At 55.1% G+C, this 21,440-nt stretch overlaps 1 protein-coding gene across 2 annotated transcripts in view; it reads right to left on the reverse strand.

The window, feature by feature from the left end:
* Positions 1–17,689, reverse strand: part of AGAP3 (ArfGAP with GTPase domain, ankyrin repeat and PH domain 3) — a 120,779-nt gene extending 103,090 nt beyond the window's left edge. For both annotated transcript variants that reach the window (XM_030444850.1, XM_030444852.1), the window contains exon 1: positions 17,413–17,689. In XM_030444850.1, coding sequence (XP_030300710.1) covers positions 17,413–17,689 — 277 coding nt within the window. The remainder of the gene's footprint in view (positions 1–17,412) is intronic.
* Between the last annotated feature and the right edge of the window lie 3,751 nt (positions 17,690–21,440).

Here is a 21,440-nt window from a genome sequence, read left to right on the forward strand (position 1 = left end):
CTCCTGGGGAGCTACCTGCACCCAGCAAGCACCCAGATAACAAAGACCCATCTCTACAAGAGGGAAGAAGGACTGCTCCTGCCCAGCTAGGGGTCCACTTTGAGGGATCACTGCCCCAAAGCCCCCTCTTGGTGCCCGGATGCCTCAGCAGTGTGACAGTTGGTTAATGGGTCTGGAGAGTCTTGCACAATGAGTTTCTCACCAAGTCCAAGGATCAACATTGCTCCATCCAGCCCTGATCACACACAGCCATACAAACAGGCAGTGGGTAACATGCTACAGGAGGGTACATCTGCCAGAGCCTCTGCTATCTGCTGCCCTGCCCGTGCCTGGAAGGCACCACAAACCTAGCTATGAGCACAGCTATAACCACACTCCTTCAGGGCAGAAAGGTCCCAGTCTCCAGGAGAGCAACACAGAAATCGTAACCCTGCTCTGAGACTGCTCAGAACTGAAGATGGAGGGCAGTCATCCTCTACAGCAGTCTGTGGGACATGGAAGTCCACTCTACTCCAGCCCAGGTGGAGCCAGACAGAACACACAACTGTGGCTGGAAACTGCACCTACAGCTGATGTGCCATGACAGCCAGGTGTGCTTCAGGCCAGACCCTCCTCCAGCTCTGGAGGGATCTCCCCAGTGTGCAGCCACAGGGATGTGAATCCTGACACTGCCTGCAAGGACAAATACGGGCAGGGAGAAACCTCCCTGCCCTCTGCTCCCCGCAGAGCCCTTGAGCATCCCCAACCCCCCGGGCACCCGTGCTGGGAGGGGACCTCCTGCTCCCCCCCAGAGCCACTGCAGGCAGGACGGGGGTGCTGGTGGGGAGGGGACACATACTGCCAGGACACCCGGCAAGGTCAGACCTACCCATGGGCTTCCCCACATGTACACCATCTCCAGCTCCTTGCTCCAGACCCTCCTGCCCACAGCCTGCCTGCATCCCTTCCTGGGGGGCTGCCCAGCCAGGGCTGACCCCCGGGATGGCGGAGGGGTGGTGGGTGCTGTAGTGGGGGCCTTGGCCGTGAGTCAAGTGCTGGCAGCAGCACATAGGCATCTGTGGCTGAGTCACCTGGCAAGGAGATGGCTGAATCACCTTGGACACCATGCTCTGGGACAGACAGACAGATGGATGGATGGACGGATAGACAGATGCCAGCAGGCAGATGCTGCTGCAGCAGCTCCAGGTGCAGGTCTCCTCCCTGCTGTTCTGCTGCCAATGGTTATCTGAGGCTGAGGGAAAGAGGTCTCCTGAGAGGTCTCCTGGCCACCTGCACTGCTCCAAGAACTTCTGACCAGGGACATGGTGTCTGCTCCCAGACACACGCCAAGCGTCCCTGATGTGTGAGGGGACCCCATGTGCCAGATCCCTCTGGCCACTTCTTCAGATGGAGGAAACCACACACCGCCTCCTTCAGCCATAAAGGAACCCAAAATCTCATTAACTGCATTTATTTTAGTGTGCCACCTAAATCCAGCACCCGCCGCTGTGGTTTGGGACCAGCAGAATTAGCTCAAGGAGAGGAGGGGACACGGGGCTGGGGTCAGCACTGCCGAGGAGCCCAGCAGACCCAGAGCTGCCAGCTGTGGGACATCGTGTCCAGGAGCACAGACAGCCTGGGACAGCAGGGAGAGGAGAAGGAGAGCCCACCAGGAAGAAAGAAGAGCAGGGAGCAGGGGTTCGGGGCTTCATACACTGACTTGGAGAAGGAAGGGAGCCCAGGGAAACCCATCCTGAGGGGGTTAGCTATATAGTCACAGAATCCTTTGGGTTGGACAAGACCTTTAAGATCCTTAAAGATGTTAAAGCTCCTTAAAGTGTCCAACCACTAACCCAACTCTACCAAGGCCACCCCCAGCCCACGTCCCTCATCCCCACATCTCCAGGGCTCTGAAACCCCTCCAGGGATGATGGGGACTCCAGCCCTGCCCTGGGCAGCCTGGGCCAGGCCCTGACAACCCTTTCCAGGCAGAAATTCTTCCCCAGCTCCAACCTAAACCTCCCCTGGCACAACTTGAGTTGTGCCCAAAGTTCCTCTTGTCCCATCCCTTGTTCCTTGGGAGCAGAGCCCGACCCCCCCTGGCTCCAACCTCCTCTCAGGGGGTTGCAGAGAGCCACAAGGTCTCCCCTCAGCCTCCTCTGCTCCAGGATCAGCACCCCCAGGGCCCTCAGCTGCTCCTCAGTAGATTTCTGCTCTTGAGAGACAGCCCAGGTCCTGCTCACACTGCTGCAGCTCCACTGGCAGCAGCTCGGCAGCACCTCACTCACCTCCTGCTCCCCTTGGATGATCAAAGGACTCAAAACCTCACACCAAGAAAGTGGGTCTGGTGCTCTGGGTCTGGAAGGGTGCATGGCTTTATTTGGTTTTCCATTTGTTTGGGGGGTTTGTTGTGGTTTAGGTTTTCTTACATTTTTATAGTTTCTCAGATTACAAAAAAATTGAGACATTAAAAAAATAGAGAAAACCATCCAACTAAAAAGACCTCACCTAGCTTAGAGGCTGGCAACATCCAAAAATACCCAAAAAGGAGTAAGAAATGGGAATGAAGAAGAGGAAACAGATGTCAATCAGATCTTGAACACAGGAAGCATCAAAAATTGGGATAGGAAGCTAAGGACCTCAGTAAAATGAGTTTCCCAACAATGCTCAGCACAACAGGAAGCAGCTTTGCAACCACGCTCCCTCCACATGGGACAAACACCCCCAGGAATCCCAGCACCAGGGCCCCACAGCACTGCTCCCTCAGCCCTCACACAGCAGACTGACACACCCCTAACACACAAATGCCTAATTTCAAAACCATTAGGAAAAAGAGAATAATTTAGAAGCTGTAAAAACAATATAATTCTGAATCAAATGGCACAAACAACTTGAATACAGTGGTCTTAGAAAGAGTTCACAGAAAGGATCATTTTCCTGCTTATGTTAGTGTTTAATAAATATTGAAATAAATGAGATCCTCAGGAATGACAGAGAGAGCAAAGTTTTCTCTGTACCTGCAGAGAAAAGCACCCAGGCTGCCCCAGGGAACCATCCGCTATCTGGCCTGACATCAACCCCCAACCATTTGAGGAGAGAGATTACATGGAACTGGTTTTTTCCAAACAGAAATCCAAGTTACAGACCTGATCTCACTCCTCCAGGTGTTGGGAGTGTAGCAGGTAAAGACAACCCTGTCTGTAATCTCTTGAAGATGTGTCACCCTGCAGCTTTGCTGTCAATTAACTCTTTGCAGAGTCACTAATGGTAAGCACAGCACGGGCTGGGGACAGGACTCAAACTGACAGGTAAGAGATCCAGGGAGGCTTTGGAGCCTCCCCAGCAAGGAAAACGGAGATGTGCCCATCTCCAAGACACAGCAGGAGCACCAGGACAGGCAGCTTCACCCAAGCCCTGCAGGACCATGGATCACATCCCCGGAGGCCATCTCCAGACACATGGGGAACAAGTGGGGAACCAGGAACCATCAGTATGGATTTACCATGGCTGACTAACCACCATCAACCCAACTGCCACACAGAAGGGCTGGACTGAGGAACTTAGGCTGGAGAAGCAGGGTGAGGATGGGCTGAAACCCCCACACCCCTGGGCTGTGTCAGCAATCAATGGGTCAATACCCAGCTGGACCAGGCAGAGCAGGACCAGGCAGAGCAGCCCGTGGGTCAATACTGGAGAGATGACACACCATATCTTCATCAACCACCCGTGGAGTGACAGAGCACTCCCAGCAAGCTGCAGATCACACTAACACAAACAGCAGAGTCCTAATGCACAAGTACCCTGAAGGACTCGGATTGAATGACAGGAAACCTCACAGAGCTCAGTCCCTATGGAGATGGGCACATGTGTGGTTGGGGCAGGAGGACTTCCACCCAGCAGTGCTGGAGAAGAGCCTGGGGTCAAGGCACAGGCCAGGTTGGGTCCTGGTGCACAGCCCGTGCTCATGGCAAGGAATCCCAGATTGGTTTGGGTTTGGAGGGACCTTAAAGCTCATCCTGTGCCACCCCTTCATGGTCAGGGACCCCTCCCCCAGCCCAGGGTGCTCCAAGCCCCATCCAACCTTCAACACTGCCAGGGATGGGGCAGCCACAGCTTCCTTGGGCAACCTGGGCAACCAGGGGCTCAGCACCCTCACACCAAAGAATTTCTTCCTAAGATCTCTTCCCAGTCTCCCATCTTCCTGTTCAAAACCGTTCCTCCTTGTCATGTTGCTTTATGCCCTTGTCCAAAGCCCCTCCCCAGCTCCCCTGTAGGAAGGCAGACTGCATCCCAGGTCAAATCAGAAGAAACATGGTCAGTGGATTGAGAGGGCATATTATGTCTCTCTGCTCAACACAGGTGAGGATGGACCAGCTTGGGGTTCCCCAGCATCAAGAGAGATGTTCAAATGACACTGAGATGGGCTTCCTCAGTTGTGTAAAAAGGAAGCTGAGTGTCAAATAGTAGAGAGGCTTAGTTGATCCCCTCTCAAGGTACAAGAGAGCATGTAATAGCGTGGGACCACAGAGACAGCATCAGGAGAAACTCCTCCACTAAGGGAACAGCACCTGGAGAGATGTGGTGTGATTCCCAGTTCTCAGCCAGAGAATGCCCCAGCCACCCCCATCTAGTGTTGGTGTCTGACTGCCACTAGGCTGGAGAGGAGATGTACAAAGACCACACAACATTCCTCTGATGGTATGAACCAAGCAGTACCAGACGTGATGCTTCTCAACACATCCTCTCTGTGATGTAACGATGCAAGTAACAGCATGACCATGGCTGAAAATCATGGGTGATGAGCTAGAGATCTCCCAGGGGCCCTGCCAACAGGGACAGCTCTGCCATTCTCCACCTCTTGATGTTTTTCTGTCTGACCTACACGTTTGTCTGGGAAATGCTTTAGCCAAACAACGTATTAAGCTCAACAGTGGGGTAAAAACTTGAGGTTTTCTTCATAGAATGTCTACCACAGAATTATTTGTACATGGCAAAATAACTGATCAGACACTCCAGTACCAAACTGTGTTTAAAAAGCAAATCCCACAAAACTCAGCTGACCCAACTCAAAATAATATTAGACATTTTCTCATTACAAGAGGAACACCCTTGAGTCTCATGTTCCCCTTTCACCCACCCAGCTCTCACCTCTCCCCATCTCAGCTTCCTTGTGCCCTTCACCTCAAGTCCTCACCCCAGCAACCCTCTGGCACAGCTCTGGTCCCAAGCAGAGGGGCTTGGGCAGAATCTCCCACACCCACTTCTCACTTGCACCAGGCCATGTACTGTTGTTGTTTTCCTCCAATTCTACCTCTTGACTTTCTCCAACCCAAGTTCCACCTCTCAGAACTACCAAAGCACCCTTCACCAAACCCTCCCAAGAAAGCTGCTGGGACAAGGCAGGGCAGAAGGAAAACTGCCCAGCAAGGGCTGATGATGCATTGGAGGAAGGTCAGCAAACTACAAAAAAGAGGCTCCACCAAGGCAGAAGTTACTAAAAGCCATAGGGAAGACCTTATTGGAGGTAAATCTTCAAGGAAAAAAAAATAGGAGATGAGAGAGAGCTGGCAGGTTCTCAAAGCAAGGTGCTAATGGCATAAACAGGAACCATCCCAGTGAGAAGGAATAACAAATGTGGTAGGACACCAACTTGGCTAACTCACACGAGCTCCTCACCGGTCTCTGACACACGTGGAAATTAGGTCAGATTAATAAGGATAAATGGAAAAGAGCAGCATCAGCACCACAGGCTGAGCTCCAAACAGCTACGCAAAGAGGCAACTGGCAACAGCCAGCAAAGGCAAGAAGCAGTCCTCATGTACATTAGTAATAAACAGAACAGCATGAAAAAGCCTGATCTGCTGCTGCTCGGTGGGCAGAAAAAGCAAGAGATGACACGCAGGACAAAGCGTTTGATGCCTCTTTGCATAAGTCTGCACTATAAATAGCAGAGGTGTCTAGCACAAAAATCACCAGCTACAGAATAAACCTTAGGATTTCAGGAAAAAAAAAAAAAAAAAAGCTTAATTGTGTGGAACAACCTTGTGGCAGAGCTCGAGCCCTGCAAGCTCCAGGAGGATGGAAGGCAAGGGCACTGCAGAGGGCAGGAGTGGTGCCCACCTCTAAAAAACAACAAATGGAGAAGTTGAGAACTCACAGATTGCTCTGATGCAGAACACCGAAAAAAAAGCAAGAACCTGCAAGTCCCTGGAAGACAAGGCAAGTGTCAGTACATATGGCTTTGTTAGGAACATGGTGTCAAACCAGCCTCTGCCAGCCCCTCAGCTCAGCAGAGCAGCAGATGTTGGGCACCATACAGCCAGCAATGCTTCTGGCTCCTTTTGACACAGTATTTTCAAATTCTCCTAAGGAAGGATAAACCTGATTTGGTAATTATTCTGATAATATTTATCAAAGATAACAACACAAATTGAAATGAGCATTGTCTCATTTGACTTTGAGCTGTTTCTCCTAGGTTTCTCCTAGGTTCAACTCTTTGCAATATTCTTAATGACCAACCAGATGATGGAAGACACACTTGTTAAAACTGCAGGTGGCATGAAACAGGGTGACTGTGAGGATCTTGGCCTTTGTCAGATGGAGATACTGTCTAAAAAAAGGATTAAATTTCACAGGGGCAGCTGTGAGGGTCTACATCATTAGCCCAAGAACAGGATGAAGAGCTGTACGTTAGTCAGCGGCTCTTCAGAAGAGGTCAGAATGGATCACAAACCAACAGGAGTTACCAACACCATATTTCTGAGAAAAGAATTGGATCACATAGACAGAGACAAGCCTGCAAGTCCTGCTCTGTGCTGCTTCCAGCACTAGCTGCATACAGCCTTGTACCACTTGTCCAGAGGGATGTGATCAAGGGGGAAGAGTCCAGAGGTGAACAGAGGACCAGAAACCATCACAGACAAAGATCTGAAGGTATTAAGCCTAGAGAGGATTCTGCTGCACTTTCCAAGTATGGAAAGAAGCTGCAGCTGAAAGGAAGGGAACCATCTGTTCCTTTGTCCCCAGTGAGTGGCTGAAATTGAGAGCAGAAAAGATTCAGGTTAAACTTTCAAAGGAAAAGGGCAGCTAAACAATGGAGGAAATTTCATAGATTCCTAAAATGGTTTTGGTTGGATGGGACTCCAAAGATCACCCGGTGCCACCCTGCCATGGGCAGGGACACCTCCCAGGGTGCTCCAAGCCCCATCCAACCCTCAACACTTCCAGGAATGGGGCAGACACAGTTTTTTGGGGCAACCTGGGCCAGGGTCTTATCACCCTCATCATAAAAAAATGTCTTCCTTATGTCCAATCTAAACCTTCTTTCAATTTAATCCTCTTGTTCTGTCACTACAGGCCTTGGTACAACAACCCCAACTCTCTGAGCCTGTCTCCATAGGAGAGGTGTCCCAACCCTTGTGCCAATTTTGTGGCTTCTTCTTCTCCAATAGGTCCATCTCTGCCTCACGCAGAGGACCCCAAACTGGACACAGCATTGCAGGTGGGACTCAGCTGAGCAGAGGAGAGAGGAAGAGCCCCTTCCCTTTCCTTCCCTTCCCTTCCCTCCACTTGCTGGCCACACTTCTTTTGGGGCAGCCCAGCACATGGTTGGCTTTCTGGGCTGCAAGTACACATTGCCAACTCGTGTCTAATTGTTCATGTCTCAGTATAGAATCACAGAATCACACAGAATTACTGAGGCTGGAAAAGACCTCTGACATCATGGAATCCAACCTATGACCTAACACCACCACAGCAGCTAGACCATGACTCTGAGTGCCACATCCAGGACCACCAGGTTCTTCTCCAGAGAGCTGCTCTCAGTCAGTTCCTCCCCCAGTCTGTACTGGTACTGGTGATTGCCCTGATCCAGGTGCACCTGGACTCAGTGAACTTCATGAGGTTCACATGGGCCCACTCCTCCAGTCTGTCATGGTCCCTCTGGACCTCTCAGCTGTACCTCCCAGCTCAATGTTGTCTGCAAAGGCTGACATGAGGGTCTTCATTATTGAAGATATTCAACAGTGTTGGTCCCAGTATGGAGCCTGGAGGGCCACCAGTCACTACTGGTTTTCATTTGGACATTGAGCCATTGACTCTTAACTCTTTGGATGTGGCCATCCAGCCAATTCCTTACCCACCTAACAGTCCACCCATCAAGCCTCTCTCTCCAATCTGTCTCTAGGCTCCTGGGAAGCCTTCAGATCTGCTGCCACTGACTGTCCTTTAAAAGCTGGTTAGACAAACACTTCTCAGGAAGGACAGACATCTACACCCAAGGCAGGAGGGTGGGTAAAGGATCTCCCAGTGCCCTTTCCCATCTCACAGGGGGACTGCACAAGGTCGTCCCTGACTCACATGCAGATTCTGAGCTCTTCTGAACCCTGCAGCAACAGTTTCAAGAACACAGCTGGTCACAACACCTTGCCCTTGTTCTTCTATTCTCTGGGTACTCCTGCTATTTCTCTATTGCTTCTCCCACAAGGCCTCAAAAGATTGTCTCCCTCCTTCCCCATTTTGCTGGCATTCAGGTGCCTCACACAGACCTGCCCATAGCACTCTCTTTTCTCCACTCATGCTTCTTCTACCTGGCTTTATGATTTAATTTAATACCATCTCTCAGCTCCATGTTGATGATTCATAGTTCTGCATTTCTATTCCTGGACTGTCTTATGTCCAAAGTGAAGTCTCAGCTTATTTCTCCCTCCAGCAGTTCAAGTGTGTACCCAGAAGCCCAAGCTCAACATGATTAAAAAGAGCTGTTACTAATCCAGCTTTGTCCCCTCCTTCCCCCAAGCCTTGCTTCTCCATGACTGGGGACATCCCTTAGATCCTGTCTGAGAGCTGAGGAGACAGCTCAGACACTGCTGCAGAGAATCTCATGGACCTCACTCTCCTCTCCATATCCTGGTTGTCCCTAAACCACCACCCCCAGAGCTACATAAGTTTCAGTCCCTGGAATCCAGCCTGGCCACCACCCAGCTGAAGACCCCAGAGCCCACTCTGCACCCATCACGACTGCACCCTCCACACAATCATCCACAAGGCACAGGGCTGTGCCTCATCCCTACTCACCCAGAATGCTGCTGCTGCTGGAGTTGTTTTCCTAACCTCTTTCTTAAGCATGCCTGAGCCCACCCAGGTCCTCCTCTTGTGTCACATCAAGGGCAAGCTGCTGTCTGTCCCCTCCCCAGCTGCTCAGGGATGGCTCTGCTCCCCCAGACACTGACAGCCACCTCCAGCTGCCCCATCTCAAGCCAACACCTCTCCCTTCCTTCCCATCTGCACTTCATGTTTGGAGACAGCTCTCTGTAAACAATGCTTTATTATCCTCTTGTACATCACTCCTCAGAGCTCTCCTATGCCACTAGAACCACTACAAACAACCCAGGTTAGATGACAGCCATATTAAGTCCACATCCATGACATGGTCCATGCTGACCCCCTGTCCCCACACTCAGTGAAGGACAAGACCTCTGCAGCCCAGCTCCCTTCATCCTGTGTCCCATCCACAGCACCTGCTGCAGGAGGAACCTGCCCAGAAAGGCTCTGAGGTGGGACTGTAAGGAAAGCAGCAGCCACCCCTAATCCTGGCCAAAGAGAAGTGCCACAGGTCCTCCCCCAGCAGCATTCACCATCCACTGGGGACAACACCAGTCTTGGCAAGCCACCAGCTTCTGTCATGGATTCATAGAGCCACAGAATGTTCAGGGCTGGAAGGGATCCCAGAGCTGCTCCAGTGCCAGCCCTGTCCCAGCAGAATCCCCCAGGGCAGGACACACAGAACACATCCAGGGGGGGTTGGAAAGGCTCCAGAGAAGGAGACTCCAGAACCTCTCTGGGCAGCCTGGGCCAGGGCTCCCTCAGCCTCACAGCCAACAAGTTTCTCCTCAGCTTCAGCTGGAACTTCCCATCTTCTCCCTTCAGCCCAGGATTCCCTCTCCTATTCCTGGGCACCACTGAACAGAGATTGGCCCCTTCCTCTTGCCCCCCACCCCTCAGCTACTGATGGACATTCAGCAGATCCCCTCTCAGCCTTCTCTTCTCCAGCCTCAACAGCCCCAGGGCTCTGTCTCTCCAGCTCCATTCACTCTGCTGGAGGCTGATCTGGGCCTCAGAACCCTCCTCACTGAGCAGACTGGTGACTGAACACCCAAAGCAGTCCCAGAGACACCAGCAGGAACCAAGTGAGCAACCAACACACTCCAGGGAGTGTCAGTGGCCGACAGCTCCATGGTGGCCACTGGAGCCAGGAGGTATCAAACCCGGAGCTGGTGGCTCCCAACCCAGGATTTTGGGTACAGCAGCTGGCAAGCACCTAGCTGTAACTGCTGATGACAGAGTGGATTTCATCACCAGGCAGAGCACTTGGAAAGAACAAGATCTGATCCATGGCCCCAGGCAGGAGCTTCCCCAGTGGCTCAGTCGGGATGCAGCCCTACGGCAGCAACTGCTCAGGATGGATGCAAACATCCCCTTCCCTCTGTGTGGCATGAGCTGGGTCACTCTGCTCCCTCTGGATATCCATTTTCTTGGGATTTGTATGAAGCTGGCCACTGCAGGGGCTTGCCAGGTTTGGTGGAAACTGGGCAGCAGGTCTGAAAGTTACTGGGGCAGGAGAGGCAAGCAGACACAGAAGAGCAGAGATAATCACATGAACCTCCTTTCAAGAGGGAAGCAGGCTAAAATTATCTTCATTTTCAGCCCTTCTGCCTCAGCAGTCTCCTTGCTCTAACCACAGCACTTCAGGAAATCCACCTGAATCCACACCCCAGCCTGCGGGCTGCAGCCGTGCCCTGGGCACCGCAGGAGATCAGACAACCATTCCCTTTCCACAACCCTTCCTTCTCCAGGACTGCCCTTTTCCCACATGGGGCACTGCGGGCAGGGATAAAATCAATGGGGTTTGTTCAGCACCCCACACAGCTGCTGGATGGGGAGCTATGACTTGCAGAAAATCCTGTAGGAGGATCTGGAAAAAAAATCAGATGCCAAAGTAGGAAGGTGAGATCGCGACAAGAAAAGGGCTTCTTCTGCCCAGAGAAGGATGTGACAGAAGGACCAGAGCACAGCTGAGGTGCCAGACAAGGTTAAAAGGCTGTGCACAGCACAGTGCTGGAGCAGCTCTTCCATGCCTCTACTTCTAGTTCAGCTCATGCATCAACCCTTCAACCCACTGCTGCCTCTTTGGGACACCCCCATTCATCAGGAGCGTGGCTGCCACCCCATGCTGAGGCCACCAGAACACCCAGTCTGTCCCTCAGGAGACATGGGACCCACTTCATGTCAGCCAGCCCACTGGGAAGCACAGTTTAAGGTCCAGATCAGATGTAAGTTAAACCTATTTTGGCCACCCAAATTAACCCAGAGTCCTATCCCCAGCTCTGAACATTCAGCCACAAACACCTTCAATCCCTGCAGAGGAGCCAAGAGCCCAGTGCTGCCCCAGCCTCAAAGGTCTCTGCACCCAGAGCCACATTCTGTCAGGAGCTCTAGAAAACCTCCAAAAAGGGATGGCAAGATTCACAGACCAGCTGCCAAAACCAATCACACTCCAGTTCCTCCTACTGGGTTCTCAGCAGGGAAAGTCCTGGGCACTCCAGCACAAACACAGGAGGAAAGGGCAGGCAACATCCCTGGCCAGGGTCTCACCCCGCACCAAACGTGGAGGAAGCTCCTGGGGACAGGGAGAAGGGGACATTGCTGCTGGGAGCACTGCTCAGGTGCAGAACTGTCCCTCAAAACACAGAGGACTCTGCACAACCCACCTGTGACACTCTGGGCTGGCAGGAATCCTGAGAGCTACAGGTTTATGTTGGGTCAAGGGAGCCTGAGCGAGGCAGGGGATGAGAGCAGCAAGGACCAGCGAGCAGAGAAACCTTACCGAGGCCACATCCAAACCCTGTTCCTTCCCTGTGGTGTACCTCCACCTCTCTGCTTTTCCTCTTCAGCCACAGTGTCAGAGTTCTTGGCCCTGCAGCTCCAGAAACCTTCTCCTCCCTCACCACAGCACCTGCAGCTTCACCATACTCAGTCCTCCTCTATCAAGATCATCCCCCAGCCTTCCTGCTCCAGCTTCTCCCAGATCCTTCCAATCACAGCATCAAGCAATTTCTTTTTCTGATTTTCTGACTGTTCCTTGCTCTTGAGTTGTGAGCTCTACAAGGTAAGAACTGCATCTGACAAAGATGGCTCCAGATGATTGGGGCCGCAGTACGAAACTTCACAAAACCAGGAGATCTACTTATCCAAGTGCTACAGCCCACTCCAGCTGTGTTTCTGCCCTGCCCAATGCTCCCATGGGGTCAAGGTCTCCCCTTGCATCAGGATCAGCTCCAGGGCTCTCCCTACACTGATCTTTCATAGAACCACAGGACGGTTTGGGTTGGAAGGGACCTTAAAGCTCCTCCACTCTCACCCCCTGCCATGGGCAGGAATGCCTCCCACCAGCCCAGGTTGCTCCAAGCCCCATCCAACCTGACCTTCAACAACTCCAGGGACTGTTTGCTTTCTGCCCACCCTCTGCTCACACTGGGGATCAGCCATGGGAGGTGAGGAGTCCTGCTCTGACCCAGCACAAGACACGTGGCCCCCCGGGATGCAGCTCCGACCCCGGGAGCAGGGATGTGCTCTGGGCTCTGACATTTGCTGCTCTTGGAGGAGACAGAGCAGAGCTCCTCACAGCACCCTGCCACCCTTCCCTGTGGTTTCCCAGCCTTCGGGAAATTACAGGCACAGAGAAACAGGGCGGTTCTGCAGAGGTCATGGAATTAGCAGGAAAAAGCCAGCTAAGCAGAACACGCTTCTTCCCAAAGGGTGTAATTTACTTGAAGCTGATTCAGCTGAGGAAGGACGTGCCGGCAAACCCTGTGTGTGGCCTGGCAGCACGGGGTTCCCCAGAACCAGGCAGGACACCAGGACTGCTCCCATGGGCTTTGCCTTCCCCTTCCTCAAGGAGACACTCCAGCAACACCAGTGCCTGTCTCAGGTTTGGCTTTGGGAATCGGAGCGTCAGGAACCAGTTTGAAAAGACACTGGAAAAGGATGGAAAAGAGGGCTGTGGAACTCTTGGTGGAACTGAATAAAATGACATCGTTCAGCCAGTTTATCTCATCAGATGAAGAGACAGAAAAGTGACCTCACTCATTGGTACAAGTGGCTTTAAACACAAGAACACAGCAAGGAACCCAACAGTCCCTTCTGGTCTTAAACCCAGTAAAACAGCTGGGCCTGGAGTGGTGCAAAGCCAACGTCCCAAGGTGAGTTCTGCCCAGCAAAAGCAGAGCCCCAGTTAACCACCAGCCTGCTTTCAGCAGATCCTTCTCTTGGGCTTTTTTCACCCTGTGCCTCTGCCAGAGAAGCAACAGCTGAAGAATGTAAAGGAAAGCTTTTCCAAACTTCTGCTTCTTCAAAATGCAGAAAGGAACCTAAAGGACAATAAGTGTGAAAGCACAGTAAGTGGAAAACCCCACACCCGATGTAGAACTCTGACTACACTCATGCAAACAGATCCTTGCTCCTGCTACCTGGCCAACAAGTCCTCTCAGCATAGCTGACAACCTTCTCCGAGCTCTTCCTGAGAGCTGAGCCTTTAGGTGGGCTGCAAAGCATGAGCACAACAGCTAACACCAGGAAAAAATTCCTTTGGTTCGACAAGAGCTCTCTTGAGGGATCTCACCTACTTCTCCTCCTCTCTCCTCCACCTCCTCCCTCTTGGCCTTCGTTACTTTACACCCACAGAAGACCTCTATGCAACCATCTTCTCAGATCCTCCTGCTGCATCTCCATCCTCCCAGCTCCCTCTTGGGTGTCCATGGATCCACGCTGTCCCCATGGATCCTCGCTGGCTCCTGCTGCCCCACGTTGTCCCTGTCCTGCACTCAGTCAGCACCACCCTCCCTGCCTAGAACCTGCCTTTTGGTAACTTCTGAAAATTCATTTCCATGAAAGAAATTAAGTGCTGTGTAATTACTGTTCCAATTACAAATTCTATTAATACAACTCTGCCTATGCTCTGTTCCAGAGTCACATAGTTCGAGGTCACGTTTGGCACAAGCAGGGGTTCTATCAAGCTCAGAGCCCAAGTTGTGTCTCATTTTGCTGTAGGCACATATAACATCTTCTCTGGAGCTCAGCAGCTTGCAGCAGTCTCTGAAATCTGGCGCAGAGACAAGCCTGAGATGAGGGAGACGCTTTTTGATAGCCCCCTGAAAATCTGTCCAAATTTGGTGGTTAGAAACTCCTGACAACCACCAGGTCCTGCCTGTGATTCAGCTGCCACTGGCGACCAGCCCGGCCACCGCCTCCCCAGCCCTGGGTGCCCAGCAGCTCCCACCACTGCTCCCTCCACTGCCTCCACACAGCTCTGCCTGCCAGAAGAGGTCCAAAATAAAGATTTCCCTTTCCTCCCTGAACATCCTCTGGGCCCAGGGGAGGCTGATCGTGGGCAGCCCCAGACTCCATCCACACGTTGTGTTTGCCTTGTTGGTGACTCCAACCTCTTCTTGCTCCTCCTGGGGAAAAGGTTCCTTCCCTCCAGCCCCACAGAGCTACCAGGGCTCCCACAGCCCACCCGACACCCACCCCACCCACTCAGCAGTGCCAAGCCACAGACTCACCAGGTTCTTGCTGGACAATGTCTCCAAGTTCCTGCAGGACTTGTCCCCTGCCAACACCTCCCCCTCCACCCACCTAGCTGCTCCAAAGGACAACCCTGCACCAAGGCAGCCCTGGCTGGAGGGTGGGCAGCTCGGGTGTGTGGCCACCATGCAGGGAAGGAACTGGGCCCAGCCTCTTCCCTTCAGAAAATGGATTGACTGTGGAAAAAGAACCTGGGGAGAGGACATGAGCAATGTCCAGCACTTGGTGCTAGGAAGCTGAGCTGGTGATTTCACTAGCAGCTTCCATAAAGAAGGATCAGAAGCCATTGTCACAGTCACAGAACCTGATCTTTGGATCTACATGAACAAGGCAACCAACAAAACCTCTCTTCCAGCAATTTCTGTACCCAGCCCAAAACACGACGTTTAGAATGATATTCCCCTCCAGATGGAGGCACTTCAAGAAATTATAACATCTCCTGCAAAACCCTTCCCACAGTTAATTACCCCCACCGTTAACTCAGTCTCTGACATACACTTGGTAACACATCACACGTTCCACCAGGATCGCAATGTACCCCAGCACCTCGCAGGTAAGAGGGGAATGCAGCCAAAAGAAGGAAATCTGTGAGATTCCTGCTCCACCAAACCTGCAGCTGAAAGGAAGGAGGTGGGAAGGACCAGAAAAGACAGGATGGGTCTGTGGTGGGAGCAGGCAAAGCCCCTGAGGACACCCAGACCCCAGTCCCATCTCACAGCCCTGCATGACATGGCCACAAGCCAGTGCCTCTGGTCACCCTCGGGATGAAGGGGACAGCAGCTGCTGCCCAGCTTTGGGAAGCTCTGACCAAGCCCTGACTGTTTGCAGCTGCCTGTGAAAGAATTTTCTTTTCACACCTTCCTTTGAGCAGCAGGAGAAAACACGCAGCACGAGTGGAGTTGCTAGGAGACGCACCTCCACGCCAACGTGCCCACCACCCGCTCACACACCTCCACGGTGCAGGAAGGCAGCAGCAGGAAGGACAGACAGGGGCTGGGAGGGACACACGGACCCAGCACCCTAGGGAGATGCTCTACACCCCTACAGGGAGGAAGATGAGGGGCAGGGATGCAGAGAGCCCTGTGGGTCAGCCACCCAGGCTCTGCCTGTGGAGGAGGCCCCATGAGCAGCTCAGGAGAACACGCAGGGCTCCTACAGCCATGTCTGCCTAGGAAGAGTCTCTGTCCCACCACGCAGGAATCACAAGCAGGACCAGACCACGTCATCACAGTTACGGGTCCCTCGGGTCTTCCACTTCAGCTGGCATCAGAGACACGAGGAACAGATGCAGGAGTCCCAGGGGAATTTGGATGGTCTTCCCCAGCAGGACCATCCTGACCTCCCAGCTGGAGACCACCTGGACACACAGGGCTAAGGCACTGCCACAGCCTGTGCCAGCCCTGTGCAATCCCTCTGGTCTCCAGTACCAATCCTTTCCCTTTCCACCTTCATAAATTCCATTAATTCAACAGATTCTGTGTCAGGGGACCTCACAGAGCAGGCACACGAGTGGAAAAAAGCCCTCCCCGAGACTGGTTTTACATCTGCCTCGTTTTGATCCCACCAGTGTCCTCTGTCCTTGCACCACGAGACAAAACCAAAGAAATTCCCGAATTTACATTCCCTCGGCTGTACAATGCTCCAGACTATTGTTGCAGTCCCTCCGGCTTTTCTGCTTCCAACAGCAACCCCCCAGAAGAGCTCCAGGGAGGCTGGCCCAGACCGTCCCTGGGCAGTGTCACCACCGCGGGGACACTGCTCTCCAAACCGGCCCCGGGTCACCTCCAGCCGCTTCTCCGAGGGGCGCGGGCGGGAACGGACCTGACCACGCTGCCAAAATCGAGCGGAGACAACAAAAACCCCGGCGGGGAAACGGCAACGCTGCAGCGGGCACCAACCAGCCGCGACCCCCGGCACAGCCCCCAGGATCTCCCCGCTGAAGGGCAAAGCCCCGCTGCAAAAACCGAAGGGTTTCTGATCCCCGGAACGGGACGGGGGTCGCTCCCTGGGCCGGGCTGCCGCACCCCCGGCTCCATCCCAGCCTCCGCGGGTCCGGGCTGCAGTTTGCGGCGTTTCCAACCCGAGCAGCTCGGGCACTCCCCACCCCGCCGCTTCCCTCGCCCACAGCTCCAAGGGCCGAGCCCCCCCTCTCCCAGCTGCCCGCGGGCAGGACGGACCCGATCATCCTCCGGCCCCGCCACGCCGCGACCACCGGCTGCAGGCCCGGGGCGGCACCCCCGGGGCGGGGGCGGCAGCGGAGGGACACCCTCCCCCCCGGCCCCGCGATGCTCCCGCTCCCTCCCGGCGCCTGCAGCCCCCGGGCCGAGCCCTCCCGGCACTACGCCCGGCAGCGGGGACCGCCGCGCCCCGCAGGCCCCTGCCCGCCTCGCCGCAGGCCTCGGCCCGGCCCCGCCGCGCCTCCGGCCACCCCCGCGGGCCGGCGCTGCCGCTTTCCCCGGGCGGTGCGGGGCGGTGCGGCGAGCCGCGGCCCGGCGAGCGGTGCTGGGCGGAGCGGAGCGGCGGGGCGGGCCCGGGCTCCAGCCGGGCCCCGCGGGCAGGCAGCGGGCGAGGCCGCCGCGCCCGCCGGGCACCGGGAGCAGGTGCAGAGGCCCGGGGGGGGGGAGCACAATGGGCAGCGGCGATGGCTCGGCCCGGTTCGGTTCGGTGCCGGCGCGGCCCCGCGTGGCGCGGCCCGGAGCATCGCGGCGCGGCTCGGCTGTGCCCGACCCGGTTCGGCTGTGTTGGGCCCCGGTTCGGTTCGGTTCGGCTGGCCCGACCCCCCCGCCGGCTCACCCTCGATGGAGATGACGTGCTCGCGGATCTGGCTCTGCAGCGCCAGGTCCTCCACCCGCTCGATGAGGTCGTAGATGGCGTAAATGTTGGGGTGCACCGACTCGAACCGCCCGATCTCGGCCCGGATGGCCGCCGAGTTGGAGAGCCCGAACTGGGGCGGCGGCGGCCCGCCGGGCTGCGGGCCCGAGGGCCCGGGCACCGGCACCGGCACCGGCCCGCCCGGCGCCGCCAGGCTCTGCTGCTGCGGGCTCTGCCCGGGCCCGCCCTGGAAGTTCATGGCGGCGGGGCCGGTCAGCGCCGCGGGGCCGCCGGCAGCCGCTGCATGGCCGCGCTCTGCGGGCTCCGCCGCTCTGCGGGCTCCGCCGCCCCCGCCCCGCTGCCCGCCCCCCGCCCCGCCCCGGCACCGCGTCACGCCGCCGGCAGCGGGACCGGCACCGGCCCGGGGCCCGCACTGCCCTGCCCCCGCCGGACCCGCTCCGGCTCTGCCCGCGGTCCCCCGGCTCTGCCCCCCCGCCACTACCCGGGCACCCACCGCTCCTGCCCGCCCGGCGGGGACAGACCCGGGGGGACGCGGCTACACCTCCCCTCCCCGTCCCGCCGGGCGGGGGTCCCCAGCTGCAGCCCAGCCTGGCCAGGGACCCCTCTGCAGACCCTCCCCGCTGCCCCCAGCCTAGCCATCGACCCCTCTGCAGACCCTCCCCACTGCCAGCTCTGCCCCCCGATTGTGTTTTAGGGGTAATTTCATCATCACCCTGGTCACACGAATCGAGCATGGCTGGTCCCACGGGATCACCAGACACTGCCCCACAACCATGGGGTCCCCTGTCCGCTCACCCCCTGCTCACAGGGCCCCGATGCTGTCACCCCACTCGCACCCCCAATGCAGCAGCTCTGGTGAAGGTGGGTGTGGTGGTGGCACCACAGGGGGGACCATGGCAGGGGGATGCTCAGGGCAGGACATGGGGGTGGTGGTGGGTCCATCCAAGGAGGCCACAGGCAGTCATGCTGAGCCAGCTCTGCACAGTCACTCTGTTGGGCAGGAGCAGGTGAAGCCCACCCTGCTGTGATCACCCCTAAAAGTGTGGGAGAGGTGACCATGAGGAAGAACCAAGAGGATCCAGCAGGCACCACACTGTCCTGGCTGGAGACAGCAGGAGAGCCAGTGGAGCTCATGTCCTAGCTGAGCTGGGAGCTATGGGAACAAGAGAGCGTCTTCCAAAAGGCTGGGAAATGAAGAAAACGGGATCATAAACCCTGGCAGATTAAATGATAAAGTATAATTAGGGAGATGAAATCACAGAGCCGAGAAACGCCCAGCTGAGGGCAGAAAGATCCCAATGGATTTCTCCTTCAGTCCCACAGGACCAAAGCCTCTCTGGGTGGTGATGCCCAAGGGGCATGGAGGGTGGCTGGGCCCACCACCCTTCTTAAAGGTGATAGTGGGAAGGGTTGGAGGAGAAGGAGGAGGAGGAGGAGATGGAGGAGGAGGAGGAGAACAATCTCTGGAGGCTTTCTAACCAAACGCCTCCCCAGGCTCTGGAATCCTCGGGGATGCAGGCAGCGAGTGCTGGGCTGTGGGTGGCAGAGGCACCTCCCTGCTCTCTGCCACTCCCTCTTTTAGCCTGCCAGGGTTCCTGGAGAGCACACTCCCGACAGTCTGCAACGTGAGAAGGGGTGTATTAGAAAAAAACTTTGATGAGGGGTTTGTTGAAAGCTTTTAGAAAAATCTGCCTCTGTTCCAGGGCCTGGATCTGCCTCGCTGACGCTTTCCCAGAGCTCTTAATGGATCTGTGAGTCATGAGTTTGCTCTGTGAAGGCCTGGCTGATGCTTCCCTCAGGTGTCAGACACAGCCAGGTCCATGCCAGGTCCCTGCTGATGTGGGCACACCTCCTGCACCCCCTGCACACCCTGCCCGGGGCCTTGCTCAAAGGCTGTTTTTTGTGTCTTTCTGTTCCTGTTCTCAGGAGCTGCAGAAGAGACCCAACAGCCCAAGGGTCTCCAGCCCAAACCTCTCCAGAGGTGCTGGATGGGACCTCTGTCCCCACCAGCCTGGTCCAGACCAGTGAGTTCTGTGTTCTGTGTCTCTCCCAGGGCCAGTCCATCCTGAGGTGTTCCCTTGCCTGTACACACCATACAAAACAGCTTCATGTCTGGTGACACCAAAGTGCTTGGCTCGTTTCTTCAGAAAGCTCCCTCCTTCAATACCACCTGCCAAGGGGTTTCCAGGCCATAGGAAGGGACAGAGCAGCCTGGCAAGGTCACCTTGCAGGTACCTCCCTGCTCCTCTAGTGTTAAGAAAGTTTATTTCATCATCTCTGAATAAGAAAACTACTTTGGTGGTTCATCTCTCCAAAACAAGGTTCTTGGAACCATTCTCTTGGTCTCCTGTCTCCCCAGAGTGAAGGACCAGCAAAGGGCAGCAGGTCCTGGATGGACCTGACGTGTGTGTGGTCCTGCACCATCACCCCATGAAGGCTGCTGGGCAAGTGGCTCAGTGGTCACTGTAAGCACCTGCAAAGAGTGAGCTGCTGCAGCTTGGGGGATCTCCAGAGGTCCATGGGGAGATTCCTGCATTTCTGTAACATCCACGGAGCCTGGAAAGCAGGGATGGCCTTTTTTTAATAAATATATGTAAGTGCATAGTACGTACATGTGCGTGTACATCGTTCAGTATTTTCCCTTCCTTGTAGAGGGAATGAGAGAGAAGAAGAAAACCATCTACTGCTTCCTGCTTTTCTCCTCATCCACACATTAGTGGAAACCTCTGGCTCCTGGGGTCAGGGTGCTGAGGGAAGCCTGAGATGGATGCTCCAAACAGGGTGGGTGCTGGTGTAGCACCCTGCAATTAGTGATCCTAACAGGGTGGCAATGAACCCCAGCAGCTCAGTGATGATCCCCACCACCACCGTGTCTGTGCTGTGCTTCTAAAGACTCCACTTCCCTGAGCACCAAAAGCCAAGGAAAGTCCCTGACAAGGGAAGATCAGACGAAAAAAAAGTGAATTCAAATGCAACACCCAGCAGAATTTCTTGTGTGACCAAGAAAAAGGGAGGGATTTAAAAATCCACCTTATCAAGAATGGTGTCAGAAGTCTGATTTTGGGATGTGGTGTGCTGGCTGCAGGCACTGCTTCCCTCTGCTCATCCCAGAGGGGACAAGGATGCTCCGTGGTTACCAGGGTCAGCAGAATGTCACCTGCCCAAGACACAGTGCCACATCACATCCACTTCTTTCCAGCTTTGTTCCATCATCTCCCCAGTTAAGTGTGAAGGATAACACCCAGGGGCTTTGCCTCCAAGCACAGCAGCAGCCCAGTGCCACATTTCCCAAACAACTGTCCCCTTCTCCAGGGAACTACAGGGTGCACCCACTTGAGGACACTGTGGGACCCATTTCTGGGCTTTGTCAGCTGTAAAATCTCACCCAGTGTCTCTGTGGTGAAACCAACCCCTCCTTTTGACTTAGCACAGACAATGTTTGCCTATAGCAGGAACTCCCTGAAGGGGAGGGTCCCCCCAGGGCAGGGCTGGAGTCTCCATCATCCCTGGAGGGGCTTCAGAGCCCTAGAGATGTGGGGATGAGGGACATGGGCTGGGGGTGGCCTGGGCAGTGCTGGGTTAATGGTTGGACTCAGTGGATTTTTCCAACCCAAATGATTTGGTGATGGGTAAGAGCAGGGGCTGAAGCCCCATCAGCCTCCTCCCAGCCAGCCTGCTGGCCCAGGAAAGGTGATGCCCCCTCCCCAAACCCTGCCTGCCTGATCCCAGTCCGGCCCAACGCTCCCTGGCCCTGATACCTTCCCCCCATCACAAACCCCAAGGTTTGGCATTAGAAACACACCTCAGAACATCACCTGGGGAGGGATGGGGGTCACCTACACCCCAGCTTGCACACGTGTGTCTGGGGGGTCACTTATGCCCCTTTGAGCTGTACCCCCATGTTCTAACACCCAGGTTTCCCCACTGGATTTCACACTACCCTCTGAGATGCTGGATACCACCAGCTCCAGCAGAGCTCTTAGAGGGAC

Source organism: Calypte anna, chromosome 2 (assembly GCF_003957555.1).
Source record: "Calypte anna isolate BGI_N300 chromosome 2, bCalAnn1_v1.p, whole genome shotgun sequence".
Lineage (NCBI taxonomy): Eukaryota > Metazoa > Chordata > Aves > Apodiformes > Trochilidae > Calypte > Calypte anna.